General features: G+C 42.9%; 2 protein-coding genes across 6 annotated transcripts in view; one reads left to right on the forward strand and one right to left on the reverse strand.

Annotated features, from left to right (window-relative positions):
• Positions 1-23,367, forward strand: part of LOC146699837 (seizure protein 6 homolog) — a 109,168-nt gene that overhangs the window by 60,396 nt on the left and 25,405 nt on the right. For all 3 annotated transcript variants that reach the window (XR_014922481.1, XM_085469749.1, XM_085469747.1), the window contains exon 4: positions 11,104-11,296. Coding sequence is in view for 2 of the 3 variants with exons in the window: in XM_085469749.1 (XP_085325875.1) it covers positions 11,104-11,296 (193 nt within the window). In the remaining variant the exon portion in view is untranslated. The remainder of the gene's footprint in view (positions 1-11,103; positions 11,297-23,367) is intronic.
• LOC146699838 (zinc finger CCHC domain-containing protein 18-like) lies at positions 18,688-22,519 on the reverse strand. Of its 3 annotated transcripts, none has more exons than XM_085469752.1 (3): positions 22,171-22,519; positions 22,007-22,070; positions 18,688-21,199 (listed from the first exon to the last, which is right to left on the reverse strand). In XM_085469752.1, the coding sequence occupies exon 3, from the start codon at positions 20,535-20,537 to the stop codon at positions 18,843-18,845; it is 1,695 nt and encodes a 564-aa protein (XP_085325878.1). In that variant the 5' UTR covers positions 20,538-21,199; positions 22,007-22,070; positions 22,171-22,519; the 3' UTR covers positions 18,688-18,842. The 3 variants fall into 3 exon arrangements, with proteins under 3 accessions (XP_085325878.1, XP_085325877.1, XP_085325876.1); XM_085469751.1 differs by having other exon boundaries at positions 22,007-22,075; XM_085469750.1 differs by having other exon boundaries at positions 22,007-22,519.

Here is a 23,367-nt window from a genome sequence, read left to right on the forward strand (position 1 = left end):
TGCTTAGAATCTGTTATGGTGCTTTTTTTTATTTATTTGATCAAATAAATCCAGTGGGTTAGCTAGATATCAATGCTTTCCAGGCCATCTGTCCTGCTCTGATTTCTCTGTTTCCTCTGCTTGCTGAACTACCTGCCTGGGTCTCAAGCAGAAACCATTTGAGGCGATGCACTGGTTGTCTCAGTTCTGTTTCATACCCGATTCTACATTCTGGCTCAAAGCAGTTGTAATGTGTGAGTACCATTGGTTAATGCATTACTAGAATTATAAACCAATTGCAAATCTCTCCAACTGTGTTGAAGTCTGATTATATTAGTGTTCCCTCTGTCAGTGCGCCCCAGGGTGGCTGTGGCTACATTGTAGCTTGCCATCACCAGTGTGTGAATGTGTGTGTGAATGGGTGGATGACAGGTTGTGTAAAGCGCTTTGGGGTCCTTAGGGACTAGAAAAGCGCTATACAAATACAGGCCATTTACCATTTACCATTTCCCATTTACTGACAAGCTTATACTACTATAATTCACGGTAATGTTCAGGAGTTACTATGCAGTCAGTACTCTATATTTTTTTTAGTCTTTCACCATCAACTTTTATTTACTTTACCCAGTTATTTTTCCACCTTGCTCTCATCTATTTTTTTTCCAATTCCTTCTCTCTTCTGGTTTGTCTAATCCACTTCATAGTATTTGAGCAAAGGGGAGTAAATTAATAGAATATGGCAACCAATTAGCATGACTCCAGTTGATTTGATGTTCCATTCATTTTCTTCCGCTAATCATGACTGATCATGGGGGCAGCAGCCTAACCAGAAGAGGCCCAGACCTCCCTCTCCCTGGCCAACTCCTCCAGCTTGTCCAGGGGAACACCCAAGTATTCTCAGGCCAGCCAAGAGATATAATCTCTCCAATGTGTCCTGGGTCTATCTCCTCCGGGTCAGAAATACCTGGAACACCTCACACAGGAGGCGCCCAGGATGCATCCTTGTAAGATGCCCAAACCACCTCAGCTGGCTCCTTTTTTGATGTGGAGGAACAGCGGCTCTCCTCTGAGCTCCTAAATGATGGCCAAACTCCTATACCTATCTGTAAGGGACACCAGCCACCCTTCGGAGAAAGCTTATTTCTGCCGCTTGTATCCACGATCTCGTTCTTTTGGTCACTACCCAGAGCTCATGACAATAGGTGAGGGTAGGGACTTAGATCAACCGGTAAATTGAAAGCTTTGCTTTTACGCTTTTTAGCTCTCTCTTCACCACAACGTACTGGTACAGCGTTTGCATCAATGCAACTGAATCTGTCCATTCACCTCTGGCTCCTTTCTCCCTAACTCATGTACAAGAACCTGAGATACTTAAAAAAAAAACAAAAAAAACACATCTTACAGTAAAAGAAAAGAAAACTTGCCCTTTGCTTGTTTCCTTAATTAAACCTTATGAATATCAAAGGCTTTCAGTCTTAGTGGAGAAATTTAAAACTTCCAAGTTTTTATTTTTAATCCTGAGAGGAGTAAATATTGCTTCAGACACTTCCAAAGTAAAACAACAACAGCACCCCCCCCCCCCCCCCAAAAAAAAAAAACCCAAAAAAAAAACAAAACAAAAAACAACAAGACAAAAAATAACAAACCTAATTAGCTCATGGCTGTATATGCTAATGAATGACACTGAAGGTAGGGTCGCCAAGGATGACCATCAATGAAATGCCCCTTTAAGGATTAAGATGTTACAGAGCATGCCAAGAGTTTATAGCTAAAACTGACTTGAGGGTTAATGATTGGTATTTGATGCTGCTTCTGTGACCATGCTCCTCTGACTCCAATCAATAGTCATGTTAATAAGCGGCACAAATACTTGACACACAGGCCCCTCTCAGTGCTGGTTGAATTGCTGTATTGATCCTTGCACTCCGATTTTAATTCTAGCATTTCTTACAAAAGAAGCAAACTGCACAAGGCATTGACCCTGGATGAGGGTGGCTGATGAGGGAGGGAATTAAATTTGTTTTGTTGGCGTTCAGTGACCGCTGGTGCTCGTTTCAGATGGAAGTGCCACAACAAAGATGGAAAGATTTTCAACAAAAGCGAGTCTCGGCACTTTTGTAAAAACAAAAGTTCCACTCGTAAAATTCTTTGAAGAACGTAATCACGCGGTGTTTTAACAAGGTAATGTTTAGGCCATTCTTTGGATCGGGTCCCAGGCAGCACAAACGACAAAGGACACCGCAGATGTGTCACAGGGAAACGAGTCTGACTGAGGAATGGAAGCCAGCGGAGGCTTGCTGCCTTTAATCAACTTGAGATGAGGCAAAAGGAAACCTTCATCAGCCTTTGCTGTGGGTGAGTAAGTCAGGTCATAAAGAAGGCCAGTTTGATCTTGATGAGCTTTTCAGGGCTTTGGCGAGATGAGTTTTCATGGCGCCTTGCAATCCTGAGAGGAATGCTTTCAGGTGACACTAATTGCTCCTCCACCCAGCTAGCTGTCATAAAGGAAGAAGAAGAAGTCTGTCTGGCAGAAGGTGAAGTCGTCTCCCCCCCCCACACAACTCTTTTAGTGCCATGATGAGAGTGGGAGGGTAGAGATGCATGCTTGAAAATATGAAGAGTAATCAGTAATGCATGAATTTAAATCGATGCAAAAAATGCAGTGTAGCAAATAAACCGAGGTGTCAAGGCCTGAGAGAAAATGAAGCTGATTTATCAAAAAGAAAGAATCTCATCTAATGAAATGGCTTCTAATGTCTGAGTAACTGAGCAAATAGAACAAAAAACAAAACCCCAGCATCCACTGTTTAACTTATCACTAAGGTGGTTGCATTTGGTAAACTCAAGAGCCAGCTCAAATTAAACACAAGGGACAATGAGTGAGTTATTGTATGCAGCTTCTGGCTCCTGCACATTCTCATTAACATTCAGCATTTGCTTATTGGTAAGAATCCATTGTTTTAGACAGCAGGGCAAACAGGACATGGCCTTGACTGTTTTATGTAGAGGTGAATGTTCAATTAAGATAACGTTTTTATATAATGAGCACTACAACTCCTTTTTTTTTTTTTTTTTTTTTGCTTGCACAAATCTATCCAGAGATACACGAAAACTGCCAACTGGATGAGCCAAAAATTATTCAAATGGCAGTGGTTGTGATGGTGGTTGTGGTGGGGGAGGCACAAGCAAGGAAGCAAGGTAGACACATTTCTGGTATGTTCCAGTTTATAAGCCAGGGGATTTTATCATAGTAATTATGATACTGCAGCTGGTGAGTCCAGTGGCTGTTGATTTATTGCCCCCAGCGGCAGGGTCATTTAATTTCCATGTATGGCGGTATCATTTTGATTACATACAGCTCATTTCTGCATAAGCAATAGCTCCTGTGAGTCAGTGTAAATGTTCATTACTTTTTGCCACCAGATGTTTTCAACAATAAAATATCAGTGAGAGCAAGCCTCTGTGGACAGTTAACTCATTTTGCAGATAAATGAATAAATTAGTGAACAATGCCCATATCTCACGTGTATGAAGTCAGATTGGTTTGATATAGTGTCTATTTTAGGACACCAGGAGAAACATTTGGGTTTTGTCCAAACTGCATTTGTACTTTACATTTTTAAACATAAATATCAAAGTTTGAAATAACTCCTGGCTTTATAATATGGATTATTTAGTTTATATTTAGTATTAGATTAACTGTACAGTATGACGCAATCACTGCATGAACTCTGTGTTTGGCTGTTTTCTGTTCAAATGTGATAACACCCCTACACACTGTTGACGCACACAATAGTACAGTTCAAAGAAAGCTCCTTGTCCTACAGGGCTACACAGCAAGATCAAGGTGTTCAGTCCTACAAATATCATTGTCTTTTTGAACGTTATAATGGACATTTTCTTTCATAGTTAGTATTCCAAGTGCAATTCTAGGCCTCACAATTGTACTGTAGCCTTGCAGGATAGTGTGTTCATTACAGTGGTTTGAAAAGACACAGGGTAGAGGAGAGGGGTGACCTTCTCTTCTCTAGTCCTCTCATTTTGATTTGTCTCTGGAAAAATATTGGACCAAGGGTTGGGAGAAAGATAATGCTACTAGAGAAAGTGCACCTTATCCAAGGTCGGTGTTGCATTTCTTTTATTGCCCTGAGCTTATTTCATGAAAAAAAGAAAGAAAAAAAGAAAAAGAAAGATATTCTGTCCTCTCTCAACATAATTCTGAAAATGGAACACCATACTGTATAGATGGCATCCTGTGATAATGATGTGGTTGGTGCAGAAGTGTGCTTGGTCAGCCAAATCCCTGGCCACACAAATGTGTCTGCTGAGGCAGGGATTCCAGCTAGGACTTACCATAATACTGCTCTCATTACAGTCCAGAGGAACACGCATGTGTGTGTGCTCTTCCACACACACACATACAAGTGTATGTGTGTGTGTGGTGTATGTGTGTGTGAGTGTGAGTGTGAGTGAGACAGTGAGTCCCTGTGGGCATTTGGCTGTAGCACTGGAGAAGATAAGGTAGTCTGATGTCTCCTGACATGGTCAATGATTCATAATTGAGGCAGGACAGCTGTTGCTGGGTGCACTGACAGGTCCCAGGGTGGATGACAGATGATAGGGCCCTCTGGGGCTGAGCTATCTATCAGTCCAAATGTTCTCTGTCCACTATCTGCTCACCTATCCTTCATAAGCCTCCCTGATATATGTAAACCAAGTAGTCACAGATCCGCAATCTTGTTCTGCTCACTGAATATGATAAGTTGTTGCAGTATCAAAGACTACTGTCGATACCGTATCCAAGGTGGACATCAAATAATTAAGAATCCAATTTACAATCAAATTATCTTCTGTGTTTCAGTGAATTCAAATGCTGTTTTTAAACAAAGCCACAAAAAGCTCTTAAGTGAATATTAAAAATGACAAAAATAAAAAATTTTAATATTTAATGTTCTGCACCATAGACAAAGCAACATTTATAAATCAGAGCTTTTCTAGCAGGTCCACCACAAGCCCATGATAGTGAGAGTAAGTATGCTACGAAAGTGTTTGTTTCATTGTGCTCTGGAAGCCACTATATGGATGTCTCCTCTGTTAAGACACTTTTATTGTGAGTTGCAATAAAGGTGTCACAGCAAGTGTTAATCTTTTTTTAAGGCATCAACATCAAACGTCTGAAAGCCAGGACAAAACACATTGGTGACAAAAAAATGATGCACTAAAGTAAACCAGTGGGATTGTGTAATGTTTTACACTGTACAGTATATACTAGAGGGTTTTTTTTTCTCATTTCAGAAGGAAATTATTGTATTTATAGCACAGAAAGACTTCTTATCTCACAGAGTGAACTTTACATTTTGCATGTGCTTTTACCTGGAACAACTGTGCATCTGGGAATCGCCACTATCTGATTAGTAACTACAAATTAATTATAGTTTCCTCAATAACTGTAACTGCACAATTAAATGTACATAATAACACAATGCAGTTAAGATGACATCATTCACATCTGTTTTCTACGGCTCTCATTTGCTAAATTTGACAGGCTAAATTGCAATTCCACATTGACTACGTTTCAGTCTCATTCTTTGAATATATCAGTGTGACTGTTAAAATCAAGGAGAATTACTGTGCTCTCCTGTGAGCCTGTAGGGAGAATTATTAGGTTATAAAACAGTCAAATAACCTAAATAATCTGATTTCCAAAAACACTGTGCCCACAGCCTTGTCATTCTCATTACCCTTGAGGAATTGAGAATCTGATTCTAAAGTCACGTTTCATTCTTTTATTACTCACTGTGACACTCCTATTTAAGGCACATGCAACTATGCAACTCCAAAAAAAAAAAGCATCTTGGCATCTTTGACCTGATGACTGACTGCTTGTTGTGCACCTTGTATCCCAGAAAACCTTCAGAGATTGGGTTTAAATCTGGCATTGATTAAAAAAAATCAAATCAAAGTGGCTGATCTCATGGATAATTCCGGAAGAAGTCACCTCTAAGCTCAGGCTTGCAGCGTCCATCAGCCTCTCTGCAGTCATTGTCAGCACCTCCTCGACTGAGTGACAGTTTGTCTACGTGACCAAATTCATTTTGCTACCATCGTGTGACTAGTACTCATCTTGCCCACTGTCTCAGCTTTTCCAAGCTGCTGCACTAACAATCCTGCAACATAGCCTAGGGCAACCTTTTTTTTGCCTCGTGACATACCTGAAACCTAAGCCCACTACCTGTGACAGCATTCAGTTTCACATACTGTGCCGACCTCTTGAGTTTTATACATGGCTCGGAAAATGGGAAGATATTTCAGAAGACATTTATTTAAACATATGCAAACATAAATGAAAGTATATAAGGCAAAAGTTTAGAGTTACAGCAACAGTTCACAAAGTTTTACCAAGCTTAAGTTTGTGAACATCTCTTGTGTTGTTCTTCTTCTTGTGTTCTTGGCAGAACTTAGTCTTTTCTCATAGTTTTTCATAGTTTCTTGACAGCCACCTTTCCAGTAAGACTATTTCTAATGATGCTTTGACGAACAGTAGACTGATAAACCAAAGAACTAGTGTCAGATCATTGCTTAATTGTTTGTTGCTTAAAGATGTGACTTTCAGATACAGTTCATGCGCTCCCAATAGTTTTTCAGCCTGACACTCCTTTTATCCTCCACTTGTACAGTTTCCTTCGAATTTTTAAGGATACACTGGACACCAATGCCATATCTTTTGGCAATCACCTTGTTGGTGCAAAAATACAATGACACAAACTGTGTCATCTTTATTTTTTGTAGATTCAACTAAAGACATGGAAAAAAAAAAAAAATATGTTTTTGCGACATGCTACTAATAACAAAGGTCCAAAAGATATAACCTGTGAGTGTCGCTTTGCTAGGTTGTCTATTATGTGTAGACACAAAACAGGTTCATCTACTGATTTTAGGTGCCTCCTTCATGCTTGAATAATTCATAGTTCAGTATTAAATGGCTTAACAATCAAACAAACTGTCACGGTTTGCGGGGCAAGCCGTGTGGATTTGTAGTAAGGACCCAAAAGGCGGCAGCTCTGGTGCAGGTGAGTGTTTATTTACAGCAGTGGGTACAAACAGCAACGGGGTGTGAACATGAAACCGAAACCTAAACTGGGTAAACTAACAACACAAACCAGGAATGACGGTGCAGGGAGGTCCGGGGAAACACAGACGAACCAGCGATTACTAAGACAGAAAATACAACTTAAATACACTCAGAACAGAGGGAGATTACACACAGGTGGGAGACACAGCTGGGAGTGATTAACATGACGAGACCAGGGAGGCAAACTGAAAACACTCACATAAGATGCAGACCTTCACAATAAAACAGGAACACACGGGGGGAACAGGGTAAACACCAATTAGAGAACAGAACCAAAATCGCGAAGAGAAAACACAAAACGCTGGGTCAAAAGGACCCAGGATCATGACAGTACCCCCCCCTCAAAGGCTGGCTCCAGACAGCCCAACAAGAAACAAAAACAGCCAGAAAAAACAGAAAACAACCCGACCAGGGCGGGCGGCGGGGGCCCAGGAAGGAGGGCTCGAAGCAAAACAAAACCGGAGCACCAGAAGGCCAAAAGACTAAAACAAAAAACGAGCCCAAAACCAAAAGAAACGAAGCACACCAGAACACAGGAAAAAACAGAGCCCAAAACAGAAGAGTCCAGGGGGCCGACAGCACAGGAGTCCAAAACAGTTCGGGGGGCCGGCCGTGCGGACGGCAACGGCGGCGACGTGGACACAGTTCAGGGGGCCGGCCGTGCGGACGGCAACGGCGGCGACGTGGACACAGTTCGGGGGGCCGGCCGTGCGGGCGGCAACGGCGGCGACGTGGACACAGTTCGGGAGGCTGGACCAGACGAGGCTGATGATGAGGCTGCAGCCGGCGAGGCTGATGATGAGGCTGCAGCCGGCGAGGCTGATGATGAGGCTGCAGCAGGTGGCTGGACGGGCTCCTCGGGCCCTCCAGCTGAGACAGGTGGCTGAACGGGCTCCTCGGGCCCCCCAGCGGAGACTGGAGACGACGGCCGGAGCGGTCCCTCGGACCCTCCAGCGGAAACAGGAAACAAAGGCCGGAGCGGTCCCTCGGACCCTCCAGCGGAGACACGAGACGAAGGCTGGACGGGCCCCTTGGACCCTCCAGCAGAAGCCATCACAAAGCCAGCAGGCATGGAGTCCTCTGGCAGACATGAAGGCAATGGGTGCTGTGCTGAGCACTGGCCCTGCTCAGACAGCACTGACACGGAGTTGTTCTCTGAGGGCTGCTTAATCTTCAGGGGTCCAGAATCAGCTGGGGACTGAGACCTAGCCTCTGGGGAAGCCCTGGAGTGCAGAACGGTGCCTGAAGCAGCTAAAGCGCGAGAAACTCCCTGACTGGACCTTAAATTTTCTCCCTGCATGGAGTGAATGAGTGGGGCCTGCGCTACGGGCGGCACTGGAGCTACTGGGGCCTGCGCTGAGGGGGGCACTGGAGACTGAACTGAGGGGGGCACTGGAGACTGAACTGAGGGGGGCGCTAACCGAGCTGAGAGTGGCTGCGGGGGAGCTAACCGAGCTGAGAGTGGCTGCGGGGGAGCTAACTGAGCTGCCGGTAGCTGCACAGGCGATAAGCAGCTCGCGTTGACATCCGCCACACAAAACGCAGCCCCTGAATGAACAGTCATGCAGTCTGAAAATGAAAAAGAGTCCTCACTCACCACAGCCGGCGATTTAGAAGCCCGAACGTCCGGCTGTGGGGTGGCGCGCTTGCGGCGCGATCGGCGTTTCCTCCCCGCAGACGGCTCCGACGGGCCGGGCAAGATCACATCCGGCGAGTCGGGCAGCGAGGCAGGAGTGGCTGAGAGAAGGTGAGGTGTGTGCCGGAGAAAAGCCTGTATGGTCGGAGGAAGTGAATTCAGTAGCCATGGCAGGCCGGAAAAGAGACGTTGTAGCCGACCTTCCACGGCGCGGCGAAGCTCGTACGGAGGATTCTCCAGCCACAGCCCGAGGAGGATCTCCACATTGTAGCCGATGTCATCCTGGAGCTCCTCGGACGGATTGACTGCCGCTGGGTCCATGGTGGCTGGTTCGTTCTGTCACGGTTTGTGGGGCAAGCCGTGTGGATTTGTAGTAAGGACCCAAAAGGCGGCAGCTCTGGTGCAGGTGAGTGTTTATTTACAGCAGTGGGTACAAACAGCAACGGGGTGTGAACATGAAACCGAAACCTAAACTGGGTAAACTAACAACACAAACCAGGAATGACGGTGCAGGGAGGTCCGGGGAAATACATACAGGGAGACCGAGGGGAAACAACACAGACGAACCAGCGATTACTAAGACAGAAAATACAACTTAAATACACTCAGAACACAGGGAGATTACACACAGGTGGGAGACACAGCTGGGAGTGATTAACATGACGAGACCAGGGAGGCAAACTGAAAACACTCACATAAGACGCAGACCTTCACAATAAAACAGGAACACACGGGGGGAACAGGGTAAACACCAATTAGAGAACAGAACCAAAATCGCGAAGAGAAAACACAAAACGCTGGGTCAAAAGGACCCAGGATCATGACACAAACAAACAAACACATTTCCTCTGAAAATGGTTGGGTGCAAAGACTTGACTGAATATGAAGGAAAAAGCAGCCAATGTTCGAAGAATAACTTTAAAAGGTCTTTAGAAAGCCTGAAGAACTATTGTTCAAGACCACTTCAAAAACAAGAAAGACACGAGGAGTGGTTTAATTTTACAGATTACTGTATAGAATTACTTAAGATTATTTAGCTGCTTGGCCACCAACATCCTGTTGCGCTTCAGTTTTCTATGGCAGCGGTTTTCAGAGCAATGTCTCAGCGTACTCTACAACCTAAAGAAAACAGCAATTAGCTTTAGAACATAGTGAACCATTTATCAGACATTCACAGAGAGACTGGTCGAGACCAAAAATAGTGCTGAAAGGCAAGATTAGACTTGCATTTTCCAAGTGGTCAGAAAAAGAAACCCGGCTATAACTGATGTGCACAACATGATAAACAACAAATAGAAGACGCAGGAATTTATACAAGGGCAAACTGAGAACTAATAATGGGAGTGGAAACAGCTCTGGAACAAGAACAGGGGATGACAATCAACGCAACGAGATAGGCGAGAAAGTAAAACTAAATACAACACGAGAGAAAGCAAAAGGCAACAACTCTTATCTGGAAAACCAAGAGCTGACTAAAAATAAAAAGCCAATTTAAAAAAGTAGAAAAAAGTCAAATGATGATAGAAGAATATATATATACAGGACACAGGGGAGGGGAAGAAAATAACAAGCAAGGAACCAAATAATTACTAGGACTCTAAGGTAAGCTAGCAAGAACCAAACTTCAGCATGAATAATGCAAAACTCAAAGAACCATAAACTATGCAAAACTCAAACCCTGGCATCAAGACCCAGGGACCATGACAGACTAAACAATATGTGTGTCAGATGAGAAGAACAATGAATTATAAAATCCCATCAACCTACAATGACATAATCAGAATGTTCTAGCAAAACCCAGTGATGAATGTACCATCTTTTATTATCATATAGAATGATGATTAGGATCTGTTGTTGGATTTTTATTTTCCTTTTTGACTTCTGCCAATAATTAAATAAATGATGCTCCAAATGTCTTTACACAGACCGTTTTACTACATACAGTAGTCCTGATTCCTTTGCCAAATTTAGCTGCAGATTCTGAACCCAAGACATAAGGCGTTGCTAACAGACTATTCTGCAGGCAGGCAGAAAACATAGAAGAAGAGGAATTGTGCAACAAACCATTAGTGGAATGACTCAGATAGATTCTACTATTAGTCAAAAATATGTTTTCATCCCAGCTGCAGGTTATCAAAGAAATGAAAGCAAACATGTTTTCTGAGGGGAAATATTAAGGGTGAATACATATGCTCAAACTAGTACTGAAAATAATATGTATGCAATGTAACATTTGATAATGTGTTGGTCTAATAAGAGCCTTTGCAGTTCTGTTGGAAAATTGTTTTTTTTGTTTTGTGAAATTGCACCAGTGAGAGCTGTTGTTTAATCTTATTGCATGGGTGTGTTTTTTTAGGTGCTAAATGTGAGCGTGTTGGAAGGAGAGCAGGTGACCGTGGAGGATACAGGAGGTCAAGAACCCTTCATCCTTGCCAATGAGTCGGTCTTGATGACTGGCTTAGTGCTACGCAGCTGGAGCAACCAGATCTCTATCAGTCTCCGTAGTGAGAAACGCCGCAATTCAGCATATCTCCTACTCCATTACCAAGGTGAGCAGAAGCTATACATTACTAGCTTTGGTGCCACATCATTCAAACACGTTACATTAAACATGACAACAGCTTATTGTTAAGCAGCAGCTTTCTATCAGGTAATGCTTATCCTCAAGCAAAGATGGTGCAGAGCTGGTGAGAGGCTGCAAAATGGTTGACTAATTGCATTTAAAATTGCTCTATTTCAAAACACTATCTGTTGACCTTCAGCTGGGCAATGATGTGTATGTGCCTTTTCCATTTAAATTTTTTCATTTGCCATTTCACGGATCATATTTGTAAAGAATCATTAAGTGTAATAAAGTAGTATCTGGTGTGTCAGCCGCAAATCCTGTCAGTAGAAATAGTTACTGTGTTGTTGGTGAATATAATGGCCTATAATTTCCAACCTCTCCCTCGCTTATTTTGTGTGTGACATTGATCTTCTATGTCTGTAACAATGTCTGTTTATCTTAGCAATCACACAAAGTGGCCGCCAATTACATGCCCCATCGATTTGAGCTGACGGTGGTCGCTGGTGGACAATTCATTCTACCACATTACTGTGGTACTTTCATCAGCTAGAAAAATGAAAGGGGCCATCAGAACTGTGCGGCTGATGTGAGATAAATCAGCCCATCGCTGTTGGATGTTTGAATATCACTGTGAGGTCAGGCCGAATGATGACAGTGAAGGGTCACCACAGAACATACAGGGTGATGTATAGCTGGGAACACATGGTGATAAACAGTTGAAATATATATGAGTATTATTTTATATCAGTTGGTACACTTTTCACCTTTACCTGTCCCATTTGGATTTTGCATTGTTTAAACACCTCAAACTCAATTGAAGTAATGCAATGTGTAGCACTTACGTGGAGTTACATAAAGTACCGATGGATAATTACCAAAGTAATAAGCAATTTGGGCTAGTGTCAGAAGACTGAGAACGACTCTTAGAGCTCTGGTACACAAATGGCAGAGAAACCAGACAAACACAGTTATGTGGCTTTAAAAGTACTTTAGTGATGTTAAGCCTTGTAAAAGAAATTTGTAAACAACACAGTATTACAACAGGTTTTAACAGAATGTCAAGTATAAAAATTTCCCCCAAAGTAGCAAAAAAAAATAGAATTAAATAAAATTGTGCACAAGTAAAAGAATTAGTCTTTTAAGTCCAAATGGTACCGGTGGGGCCCATAGAATTCGTCTGACAAGGAGTGTGTGTGTGATTGTCTGTCCTACCGTACTACTTGTACAGTAGAGGATTGTAGTCCATCAATGTGCAAATGAGTGTGCGTGTAGATGTATATCGTCTCCTAGGATCTTGGGTTGGCTCGCCATCCAGTGAACACTGGAACACTCTGGGTTCTGGAATCGCTGACCTGGTCTTTGGATTCGTCCCATATAAAAACCTGACCTATAAACAATGGCCAAATATATGTCACGTGCCCTTTAAGGATAACTCTCACAAATTAAACTAAAGTAGTGTCACAGTGCAGTAACTACTATTCAGATCAGCTATCATCAATTCAATCATCATCAGTTCAGTCATGTTATACAACATTAAAATATCAAGTTTCAAAGGTCAAAGTATCAATATCCAAAATTTCACAGTATCAAGGTTCAATTATTTGTAACCTGCAGTAACATTAAAGATTATCTACAAGGTTTTAAACATTCAGGAATTATAGTCACCATATAATTCACTTTCATTGTAAACATTAATTACATCGATCAAAATAAACTCACTGTACATATATATCTAATCACAAATAAATAAGTATATTACCCCTTTTAAGAAATGGAATAATATGCAAATGCTTATCAGAAATTGAACAAAGTGCAAATAATCAATTTCAATAACACATAAACACAAGGACTCAGTCCACAAATAGGAGTATTAAAATAGACGTGCTTAATCCCACTTGTACCATAGGCCTACTAGTACAAGTGGAAATACACTAAAAATTACCTCCAAGTGTTCAATACTGAGTATTGTAAAACAACCGATTGACATCAAAATTTAAACAGGAAGCAGGATAAAGTCTGCTTACAATTATCTCTCATAAAGTTATTTTTAGCTGCTTTAACCATTTACAGCTTTTCACATGTTAATGACTTAGTTAATGCTCTAACTAGCATAACAACAGTGCGTTTCAGAGACATCGAACAACTGTACCCACACTCCGCACATCACGTGTCTGATTAGCCACATTTAGCTTACCGCCGTCGAGTGGATGCTCAGCATTTACATGGAGCCACAGCTCAGTAAACCCTCCGGTTTCGCTCTGCCCTTGACAACAACAAGTGCAAATACATAATTTGTGAAAAATATCAGTTTAGATGGTATTTCTTTTAACTCGTTAGAGGTTAATTTCTCCAGCTTACCGATAACAAAAGTTTTAGTCCGTCTGCTCTGTTCGGCTGTAGAAGCAAGAGACTGAAAACTTGGGAGCTGGTACTAAGGAGGGACAAGAGCTGCCTAGAGCTTCACCGATTGGCTGACATGTGAGGAGTGGAGTAAAACAATAGGCTCTCATCAGAGCTCATCAACCCTCTGAGAAACTTAACCCTTGTTTGACCAGAGCATATCATATATAATCTGCATCCCTTCTATGTTTAAATAATTATTTTGATCTCATTTCACTTTCATTAACCGGGACAGTAAGAACAGAACAATGAACATTAAATGTTTTAATTTTTCTTCTCTTTCTGTTTGAGATGATTTTAGGAACTGGGTTACACCCTCCCCTCTTGAATTCATGCAAGTCCCTTTGCATGTCTACTGTGAACTGCATCATCTAAGAACAATAATTCAGCTTTAGAATTTAAAGAGTCAATGAAAGCTGTGGTTAAACCCTGAAATAATGATTTGACCACAGTGACAAGGGGATTTCCCAATTCAGCATAGTCTAGCCTTTTTGGTGGCTGGCGACTTCTTTCTGATCTTCGAACAGGAATTTCTTTGCTTGTTTGTTCATCTCTCTCTTTGTTTACTGTTTCCCTGTCAAATATCAAGTCCTCTCCTTCCTCATCACTCCCTAACATGTCCGAAAGAAGTAGGACTTGTTCATCCCTCATGTCAGGGCGATCCGTAGAAGGTAAGTCTCTTTCCTTTTCAGGTTCGTCATTTCCGGGTAAGTCTCTTTCCTTTTCAGGTTCGTCATTTCCGGGTAAGTCTCTTTCCTTTTCAGGTTCGTCATTTCCGGCTAAGTCTTCCCCATACAAGGCTTCTCCATAACTCGCAATCTGATTGTCATAAGGTTGGTTATGGTCAGCATGACTGGCTGGAACAACATCGGAGATGGTGTCTGCACAAGCTGGAGCATTACCAGCCAACTTGTCTTGATCTGCAGTCACATCATCTTGACCAAGACTTGATTTATGGGTCAGCAGAAGATCTCGCTTGACAATGTACGCCGAGTCATTTGGCACTGATCTATCTGCAAACCAGTGGACTGAAACAATATCATCCTCGTCCGAGGGGTGATCTGCTCTTTCATTGTCTTTCTGAGTGGTCCGTCGCGTTCTGGGCCTTTTCTTGGGTTCTGGTTGTTCAGGTTTCACTTCCTTGGCTGCAGAGAGGAACCCACAAGGGAGTAAGAGGTCTCTGTGTAGGGTGCGTATGGGGCCATCCCCGCCCTCTGGTTTAACGGTGTAGACAGGGAGGTCTCCAGCTCGTTTCACCACCACATTGACGGTCTGCTCCCATTTATCGGCGAGTTTGTGTTTTCCTCGAATGCGTATGTTCCTGACCAGCACTCGGTCCCCGATTTCCAAGGTAGATGTGGTCACATGTTTGTCAAATCTGGTTTTGTTCCTTTCGGCTACCTTTGCAGCACTCCGTGTAGCTATTCTATAGCTCTCCTCAAGATGGGATTTGAGGTCCTTAACATATTGGGAGTGTGACTTGTTTTGTTGTTCTCTCACAGGTAAACCGAAAGCCAAATCGACAGGCAACCGTGGCTGACGCCCAAACATCAGCTCATACGGTGTGAATCCAGTTACCTCGTTCTTGGTACAGTTGTACGCATGAACTAAAGGCTTTACAAAATCCTTCCAATGTGACTTGTCTTTGTTCTCCAGAGTTCCAAGCATACTTAAGAGTGTTCGGTTAAAACGCTCCACCGGGTTGCCCCTGGGGTGGTACGGCGTAGTCCGAATCTTCTGTATGCCTGCTACTTCACACAGCCCCTTGATCAACTGAGACTCAAAATCAGGCCCTTGATCGCTGTGTAATTTTTCAGGAATGCCATAGTGTACTATGAAATGGTCCCACAGACACTTTGCGACGGTCCGAGCTTTTTGGTTCAATGTTGGGATAGCGACTGCATATTTAGTAAAATGATCTGTGATGACAAGAACATCTTTCACATTACTGCTGTCTGGTTCAATGGATAGGAAATCCATGCAGACTAGCTCGAGGGGTCTTGTCGTCATGATATTCACCAAAGGTGCAGCCTTCTCAGGTAACGTTTTCCTGCGCACACACCTGTGGCAGGTCTTTATCCTTTTCTCCACATCTGAGGACATTCTTGGCCAATAGAACCTGGCTCTGACCAGATCGAGTGTGCGCTCTATTCCCATATGACCCATATTGTCATGTAGGCTTGTCAACACAGACTCTCGCAGGTCTTCAGGTAAGACCAACTGGTAATGTTTATTACCGCCTTCTCTTCGTGTTCTGTAGAGAATGTCATTGCACAGCTCGAACCTGTTCAACTCTCTCAGCAACAGGACTACGTCTGGAAGTTCTTTCCTCAATGTGGGAGGGGGTTTCTCCCCACTCTCCATCTGGGTAATAACATGTCTGATGCACCGATCAGATCTCTGGCTGTCTCTGAGATCTGCCGGTGACAGGTGGGGAATGATGTGTAAGCCTCCCAATGTTTCTTCCTGCTCAAAGCTGTCAGGTATAGCATCTCCAGAAATGGCAAGACTTTCGACAAGGGTTATACCTGCATCATCACCCAAAGCTTCAGAGGTGGTTGAATGATAAACAAACTGTCTCTCACAGATAGCATGAACAACGTCCTGATCGACTGAGTCAATATTGTCTGGATCTGACAGATGTTGTTTTGCGAACTGGCATATCCGGTCTCTCTCTTTTTGAGATGTAAGGTCATCAGGTAGCCTGCCATGAGGACGACGCGAGAGTCCATCGGCATCTCCATTTTGTTTTCCAGAACGATACTGGAGTCTGAAATTGAAGGTAGAGAGGGACGCCAACCACCTGTAACTGGTTGCATCGAGTTTTGCTGAGGTGAGGATGTAGGTCAGAGGGTTTGAGTCTGTGACAACGGTGAACTGATTGCCATAGAGGTAGTCACTCAGCTTCTCTGTTACAGCCCACTTTAAAGCCAAAAACTCGAGCTTATGTGCTGGATAGCGGGACTCACTACTTGACAAACCTCTACTCGCATAGGCGATAACCCGCAGCTGTCCCTCCTGCTCCTGGTATAAGGCTGCTCCAAGGCCCGTAGTGCTCGCATCCGTATGAAGGATGTAAGGCAGCTTTGGGTCAGCAAAGGCCAGGACTGGAGGCGACGTTAGCTTGTCAATGATAGTCTCAAATGCTTTCTGGCATGCAGGGGTCCACCGTCCATAAAACGGCTCCTTTGGATCATGATACTGATTACTCCTCCCTTTTGATTTACAATGCTTCCTCAGTGGTGGATAACCGGACGTTAGATCGTTCAGCGGTTTCACAATACTTGAGTAGCCTTTAACAAACCGTCTGTAATATCCACAGAACCCAAGGAAGGATCTCAGCTCCTTAAGGTTCTGAGGGACTGGCCAAGTTTTAAGTGTGGCTGTCTTTTCTGGGTCAGTTTCTACTCCGTGTTGAGAAACAACATGCCCCAAGTACCGAACTGAGGACTGGAAGAACTTGCACTTCTCGGGGGACAGCTTTAAGCCATACTCCTTTAAGCGTTCCAGGACTTTCATGAGTCTGGCTTCATGCTCCTCAAGGGTTTTCGAGAAAACTATGAGATCATCCAGGAAAACAACAACTTCCTTCAGATTTATGTCTCCCATGCATCTCTCCATAAGCCTCTGAAAAGTACTTGGCGCGTTTGTCACTCCCTGTGGCATACGGTTGAACTCCCAGAAACCTAGTGGACAGACAAAGGCAGTCTTGGGCTTGTCACTCTCTGCAACTTCGATCTGATAATAGCCGGATTTAAGATCGAGTGTACTGAACCACTTGGAACCTGAGAGTGCGGTGAAGGTGTCATCCAGTCTTGGGAGGGCGTATGCATCTTTCACTGTTTGTAAGTTTAACTTACGGTAGTCAACACACAGACGTACCTGACCGTTCTTCTTCCTGACCACAACAATTGGCGAAGAGAATGGGGACTCGCTCTCGCGGATTACTCCAGTTGCGAGAAGCTCTTGCAAATGCTTTCGAACAGCCTCTATGTCGTGCGGGTGAATCGGTCGGGCTCTGTGTTTGAATGGTGTCTCATCTGATAGCTTAATGTGGTGTTTGACCTTGTCCGTCCTTCCAAAATCCAGATCAGTCTGGGCGAAGACCTCTGGCATACTGCTCAGCTTTTGAGTAATGCGGTCTTTCCAGTCAGAAGGGATGGGAGAGTCGGCAAAGTCAAATGTCACACTAGAGGTCCTGGATGGTTCACACTCTGATGGCTCACTCACAATTTGTTTGTGAGATAGGACAGTCTGTATTGCACTGAGTTCTGCAATCACACTCTTTGCTGGGATGGTAATGTCATGCTCTGACTCATTGGAAACTACTACAGGTAGCTTGCACAACTGGTTATTTGGCAAGTCAAGGAGACAGGTTTGCACCAAAAGCCCCCCAGGCAGGGAAGATACTGAAGGATATTCCAACAGGGCAGATCTCTCAGTGTAAAATTCCTTGATTGATACTGTCCCCTCAAGAACGACTGTTTTCCCAGCTGGGACGTTCACTTCATCCTTGCCACGCATCCTCACTAATCCAACGTTTTCATCTGAACCTTGCTTTTGCCGCAACTCCAGTACTTTGAGTACGGTTCTGTACCCATGAGGAATGGGATGGTAGCCCTCTGGGTTTGCCTCTCTGTACATTTCATACACTACATCAAGAGTGTTTGTTCCTATCAATACACAAGACTTCGTTAATGTCCCGGTGTCTGGGACTACTAGAGCTAGCGTTTTGACTTCTAGTTCAGCACCAAGAAAGTCTTTAGGAAAGGTGATTCCAATCTCAACATAACCCAGGTAAGGTACAAGCTGCCCATTGGCCCCTTCAACCTCCAGAAGGTCATGTAGTGGCTCTATCTGTTGCTCAGACAAATACTGGTCATAGTAGGACTTGGTGACAGTGGTCACTTGAGAACCTGTGTCAAGGAGACAACTGCACACCTTACCTTTGATCGTGATTTGACCTGTACTCTTTGTGCCTATGAGCCTCTTAGGTAGTCTGAAAGGTTGTTCTCCAACATGGGATTGCCTCAAAGTGGCCTGTGCTCTTGGTTTAGCTTGACTTCCAGATTTAGCGGGACGATGTTGACCTGCTTCAGTCCCAGTTTGCCCCACAACTGAGACTGCGTCTAAAAATCCTGGTCAGCAGATGGAGTGTTTTGCATCTCCCAAATGCGACGCTTCTCTCTCAATTGCTTCCTCTTATCAGCGACAAGAGTGGGGTCTGGGTCATTACTGCAACTTGCTGAGATGTGGCCATCCTGACCACACTTGAAGCAGTACCATGGTTTTGGCTGGGTGCTCTGCCGCAAGTTGGCAGGCTTCGCACTTGTGACCTTGATGCTAGGTGTTGCCATAGCCATCTCACGTAAATCACACTCGGCCTTGTCCTTAGGCTTCGAGCTTTTCTTCTGTTTCTTTGCCATCAAATTAGTAAGCTGACTCTGTAGGGATGCAACTTGCTTCCTCAGATCTGTCAACGGGTCAGAATCAGATTGAGTCACTGCCTGTAGCTCACTACAGGTGCAAGTCTTTTGACAGTGCGCCACAACCCGCTGCCGGGTTGAGCCAAGGTGTTTCTTCATCCGTGTAGCTTTAGCTGCCAGTCTATCTTCTTCTGTCCGGAGCATTAATAGAAGTTCTGAGAATGTTGGGGGTTGGCTTTTCTTGTTTTCAAGATTAAGATCTGAGAGCAAGGTGTGGTCCCAACATCCACGACAAAACTGCTTGAGAATGTGTTTATCGGCATCCCCAGCAGAGACTCCTCCCCTCTTCAGAGTAAGGTTCAATGCGCCCTGAAGACGGCAGAGGTACGCAGAGGCCTTTTCACCAGGATCCTGAAGAGTGTTCATGAATTGGGCGAAAAGCTCCTCTCCATCTTCCACTGTTCCAAAAGCTGCATCCAACAACTGAAGGTAAGTCTCAGGTGTAGCTTCTGGGCTCAGTCTGTTGACAATGTCAGCTGCAGGGGACAACAAACTCTCAAAGATCTTTCTAGATTTTTGAAGTTCAGACATGGCAGGGTCTTTCCTGAGAAGTTCGACATGTGAACGCCATGTGTCATAATCTGTCTCACCGCTGGGTCTGGGGATCCTGCCAGAGAATGACCGGAGTCTCATTGGAGAATATGAATGTGCAATCAAGTCATCTTTCTTCACGATGTGTTCCACAATGACTTTCTGAATTTCAGGTGGGTTGAAACTGTTTGCCGCACTAAATGGGCTCTTTTTGAAATCAACAGGTAGGTGTGGCTCCGCACCACCTTGAATCAATCCTACCTGGGGTGGATCTTCAGAAAACTGCTGGCGTGCAATCTCAGAAGTTTCAAGAGAGGGGTGAAGCTGGTTCTCCCTGTCTGGATCATCAACTTGCATGGAGGAGAGCATACATTCATCATCGGTCTCTGAACTCCCAATGATTTCACTGATCTCTGTCATCATCGACTTCAGTACCTCTTCAAAACTTTTGCCACTCAGTTTTGCCACCTGCTTTATTTCATCTAAGTAGGACTTAGTAGCACTGCCACCCACCTTGGCAGTGTAAACGCTGGAGAGAGCTCTTACATGGTATTTTACACCGGGCTTCCCTTCAACTTCATATGTGTATGGCAAAAGATCAGTTAAGGCATCAATGGCGTTACCACTTCGGTACTCGACGATCAGGTTTTTGAAAAATTCTGAGTTTGGATCTACAACTGGGACGGCTCTAAAGGTACCATACTGCTTCAAAAAGTCAAGAACCCCTTCATCATCCGATGAATTGAGTGTACCACTAACAATTACTGCATTGGGGACTTTGATACCTGAGCTCAATACAAAATCCATCTTGTGGCAATAGCAAAAGATGTTTCAATGACAATACACACTTTAAGGAGGTTTCACTGCTGATATTCATGCACCAAAGAGCTCCTGGCTGGCTCGCCACTTTTGTAGCACTTACGTGGAGTTACATAAAGTACCGATGGATAATTACCAAAGTAATAAGCAATTTGGGCTAGTGTCAGAAGACTGAGAACGACTCTTAGAGCTCTGGTACACAAATGGCAGAGAAACCAGACAAACACAGTTATGTGGCTTTAAAAGTACTTTAGTGATGTTAAGCCTTGTAAAAGAAATTTGTAAACAACACAGTATTACAACAGGTTTTAACAGAATGTCAAGTATAAAAATTTCCCCCAAAGTAGCAAAAAAAAATAGAATTAAATAAAATTGTGCACAAGTAAAAGAATTAGTCTTTTTTAAGTCCAAATGGTACCGGTGGGGCCCATAGAATTCGTCTGACAAGGAGTGTGTGTGTGATTGTCTGTCCTACCGTACTACTTGTACAGTAGAGGATTGTAGTCCATCAATGTGCAAATGAGTGTGCGTGTAGATGTATATCGTCTCCTAGGATCTTGGGTTGGCTCGCCATCCAGTGAACACTGGAACACTCTGGGTTCTGGAATCGCTGACCTGGTCTTTGGATTCGTCCCATATAAAAACCTGACCTATAAACAATGGCCAAATATATGTCACGTGCCCTTTAAGGATAACTCTCACAAATTAAACTAAAGTAGTGTCACAGTGCAGTAACTACTATTCAGATCAGCTATCATCAATTCAATCATCATCAGTTCAGTCATGTTATACAACATTAAAATATCAAGTTTCAAAGGTCAAAGTATCAATATCCAAAATTTCACAGTATCAAGGTTCAATTATTTGTAACCTGCAGTAACATTAAAGATTATCTACAAGGTTTTAAACATTCAGGAATTATAGTCACCATATAATTCACTTTCATTGTAAACATTAAGTACATCGATCAAAATAAACTCACTGTACATATATATCTAATCACAAATAAATAAGTATATTACCCCTTTTAAGAAATGGAATAATATGCAAATGCTTATCAGAAATTGAACAAAGTGCAAATAATCAATTTCAATAACACGTAAACACAAGGACTCAGTCCACAAATAGGAGTATTAAAATAGACGTGCTTAATCCCACTTGTACCATAGGCCTACTAGTACAAGTGGAAATACACTAAAAATTACCTCCAAGTGTTCAATACTGAGTATTGTAAAACAACCGATTGACATCAAAATTTAAACAGGAAGCAGGATAAAGTCTGCTTACAATTATCTCTCATAAAGTTATTTTTAGCTGCTTTAACCATTTACAGCTTTTCACATGTTAATGACTTAGTTAATGCTCTAACTAGCATAACAACAGTGCGTTTCAGAGACATCGAACAACTGTACCCACACTCCGCACATCACGTGTCTGATTAGCCACATTTAGCTTACCGCCGTCGAGTGGATGCTCAGCATTTACATGGAGCCACAGCTCAGTAAACCCTCCGGTTTCGCTCTGCCCTTGACAACAACAAGTGCAAATACATAATTTGTGAAAAATATCAGTTTAGATGGTATTTCTTTTAACTCGTTAGAGGTTAATTTCTCCAGCTTACCGATAACAAAAGTTTTAGTCCGTCTGCTCTGTTCGGCTGTAGAAGCAAGAGACTGAAAACTTGGGAGCTGGTACTAAGGAGGGACAAGAGCTGCCTAGAGCTTCACCGATTGGCTGACATGTGAGGAGTGGAGTAAAACAATAGGCTCTCATCAGAGCTCATCAACCCTCTGAGAAACTTAACCCTTGTTTGACCAGAGCATATCATATATAATCTGCATCCCTTCTATGTTTAAATAATTATTTTGATCTCATTTCACTTTCATTAACCGGGACAGTAAGAACAGAACAATGAACATTAAATGTTTTAATTTTTCTTCTCTTTCTGTTTGAGATGATTTTAGGAACTGGGTTACAAATGCAAATGCAAAAGTACAAAAAATAACATTGAATACATAATGTACTCTATAATATACAGGACATCCTTAAGTGAATAGCATACCTCCACCTTGGCATTGAAATTATGCATGCTGTATTTGCTGTAAAAAACAAACAATTAATTTCTATATTATCCTATATTGCACCAAAATAAGTCAACATTTTGCTGTGCTTCTCAGTTTTAACATTAGCAGGGCATTTTTTCCCAAAATTCCTGCCCACTATGAAAACAATTTAACATAATAGGCTTCCGTGTTATACTTCTTTGCCAACAATGTATCAAAAAAATGATCACACATGCAGCCTTGTCCGTCTAAAAACCTGTTTGGTTTGAAAGTTGATGGAACAAATTCAGCTACATTAATGAGAAAAATAGCAGGAGCAGATTTCATGAAGATTAGACATATCGGAGTCACGGAAGATATTTCAATTTGTGTTCTTCTGCTTTGCAAGCGGGGTATCTTCTTGTCCTTTACAATGGACTGTGAGAAATGTAATTGGACAAGCGTGGAGAAGCAGATAGAACTGTGGAGAGACGCATCTCAGCTCGTCTGTAATTAATATTTGCTACAGCACGAGCTTGTGATGGCAGACTGATGTATCTGTCTATAACAAGAGCAGTTTGACACTTGGAAAATAACTTAGTGTTTTTTACTGTTTATGTTAAGAGAACATAAAGTGTGGGAATGAAGAGGGGCTTACCACTCTCCTCATATGTTCTTATCAGCGTCTTTTTCTCAATACCCCCACATATGTTTGTGATCTTATCTAGAATTGAAAGTATAGTTAATAATATCATCTTAAGAGAATGTATGTCTCG

The sequence above is a fragment of the Copadichromis virginalis genome, linkage group LG10, assembly GCF_057382275.1.
Source record: "Copadichromis virginalis isolate Kocher_CV1m ecotype Utaka linkage group LG10, C_Virginalis_male_GT1.1, whole genome shotgun sequence".
Classification (NCBI taxonomy): domain Eukaryota; kingdom Metazoa; phylum Chordata; class Actinopteri; order Cichliformes; family Cichlidae; genus Copadichromis; species Copadichromis virginalis.

What these genes read in the sequence shown, in the direction of transcription:
- LOC146699838 (XM_085469752.1), bottom strand. Translation starts at nt 20,537, where the DNA reads ATGGATTTTGTATTGAGCTCAGGTATCAAAGTCCCCAATGCAGTAATT.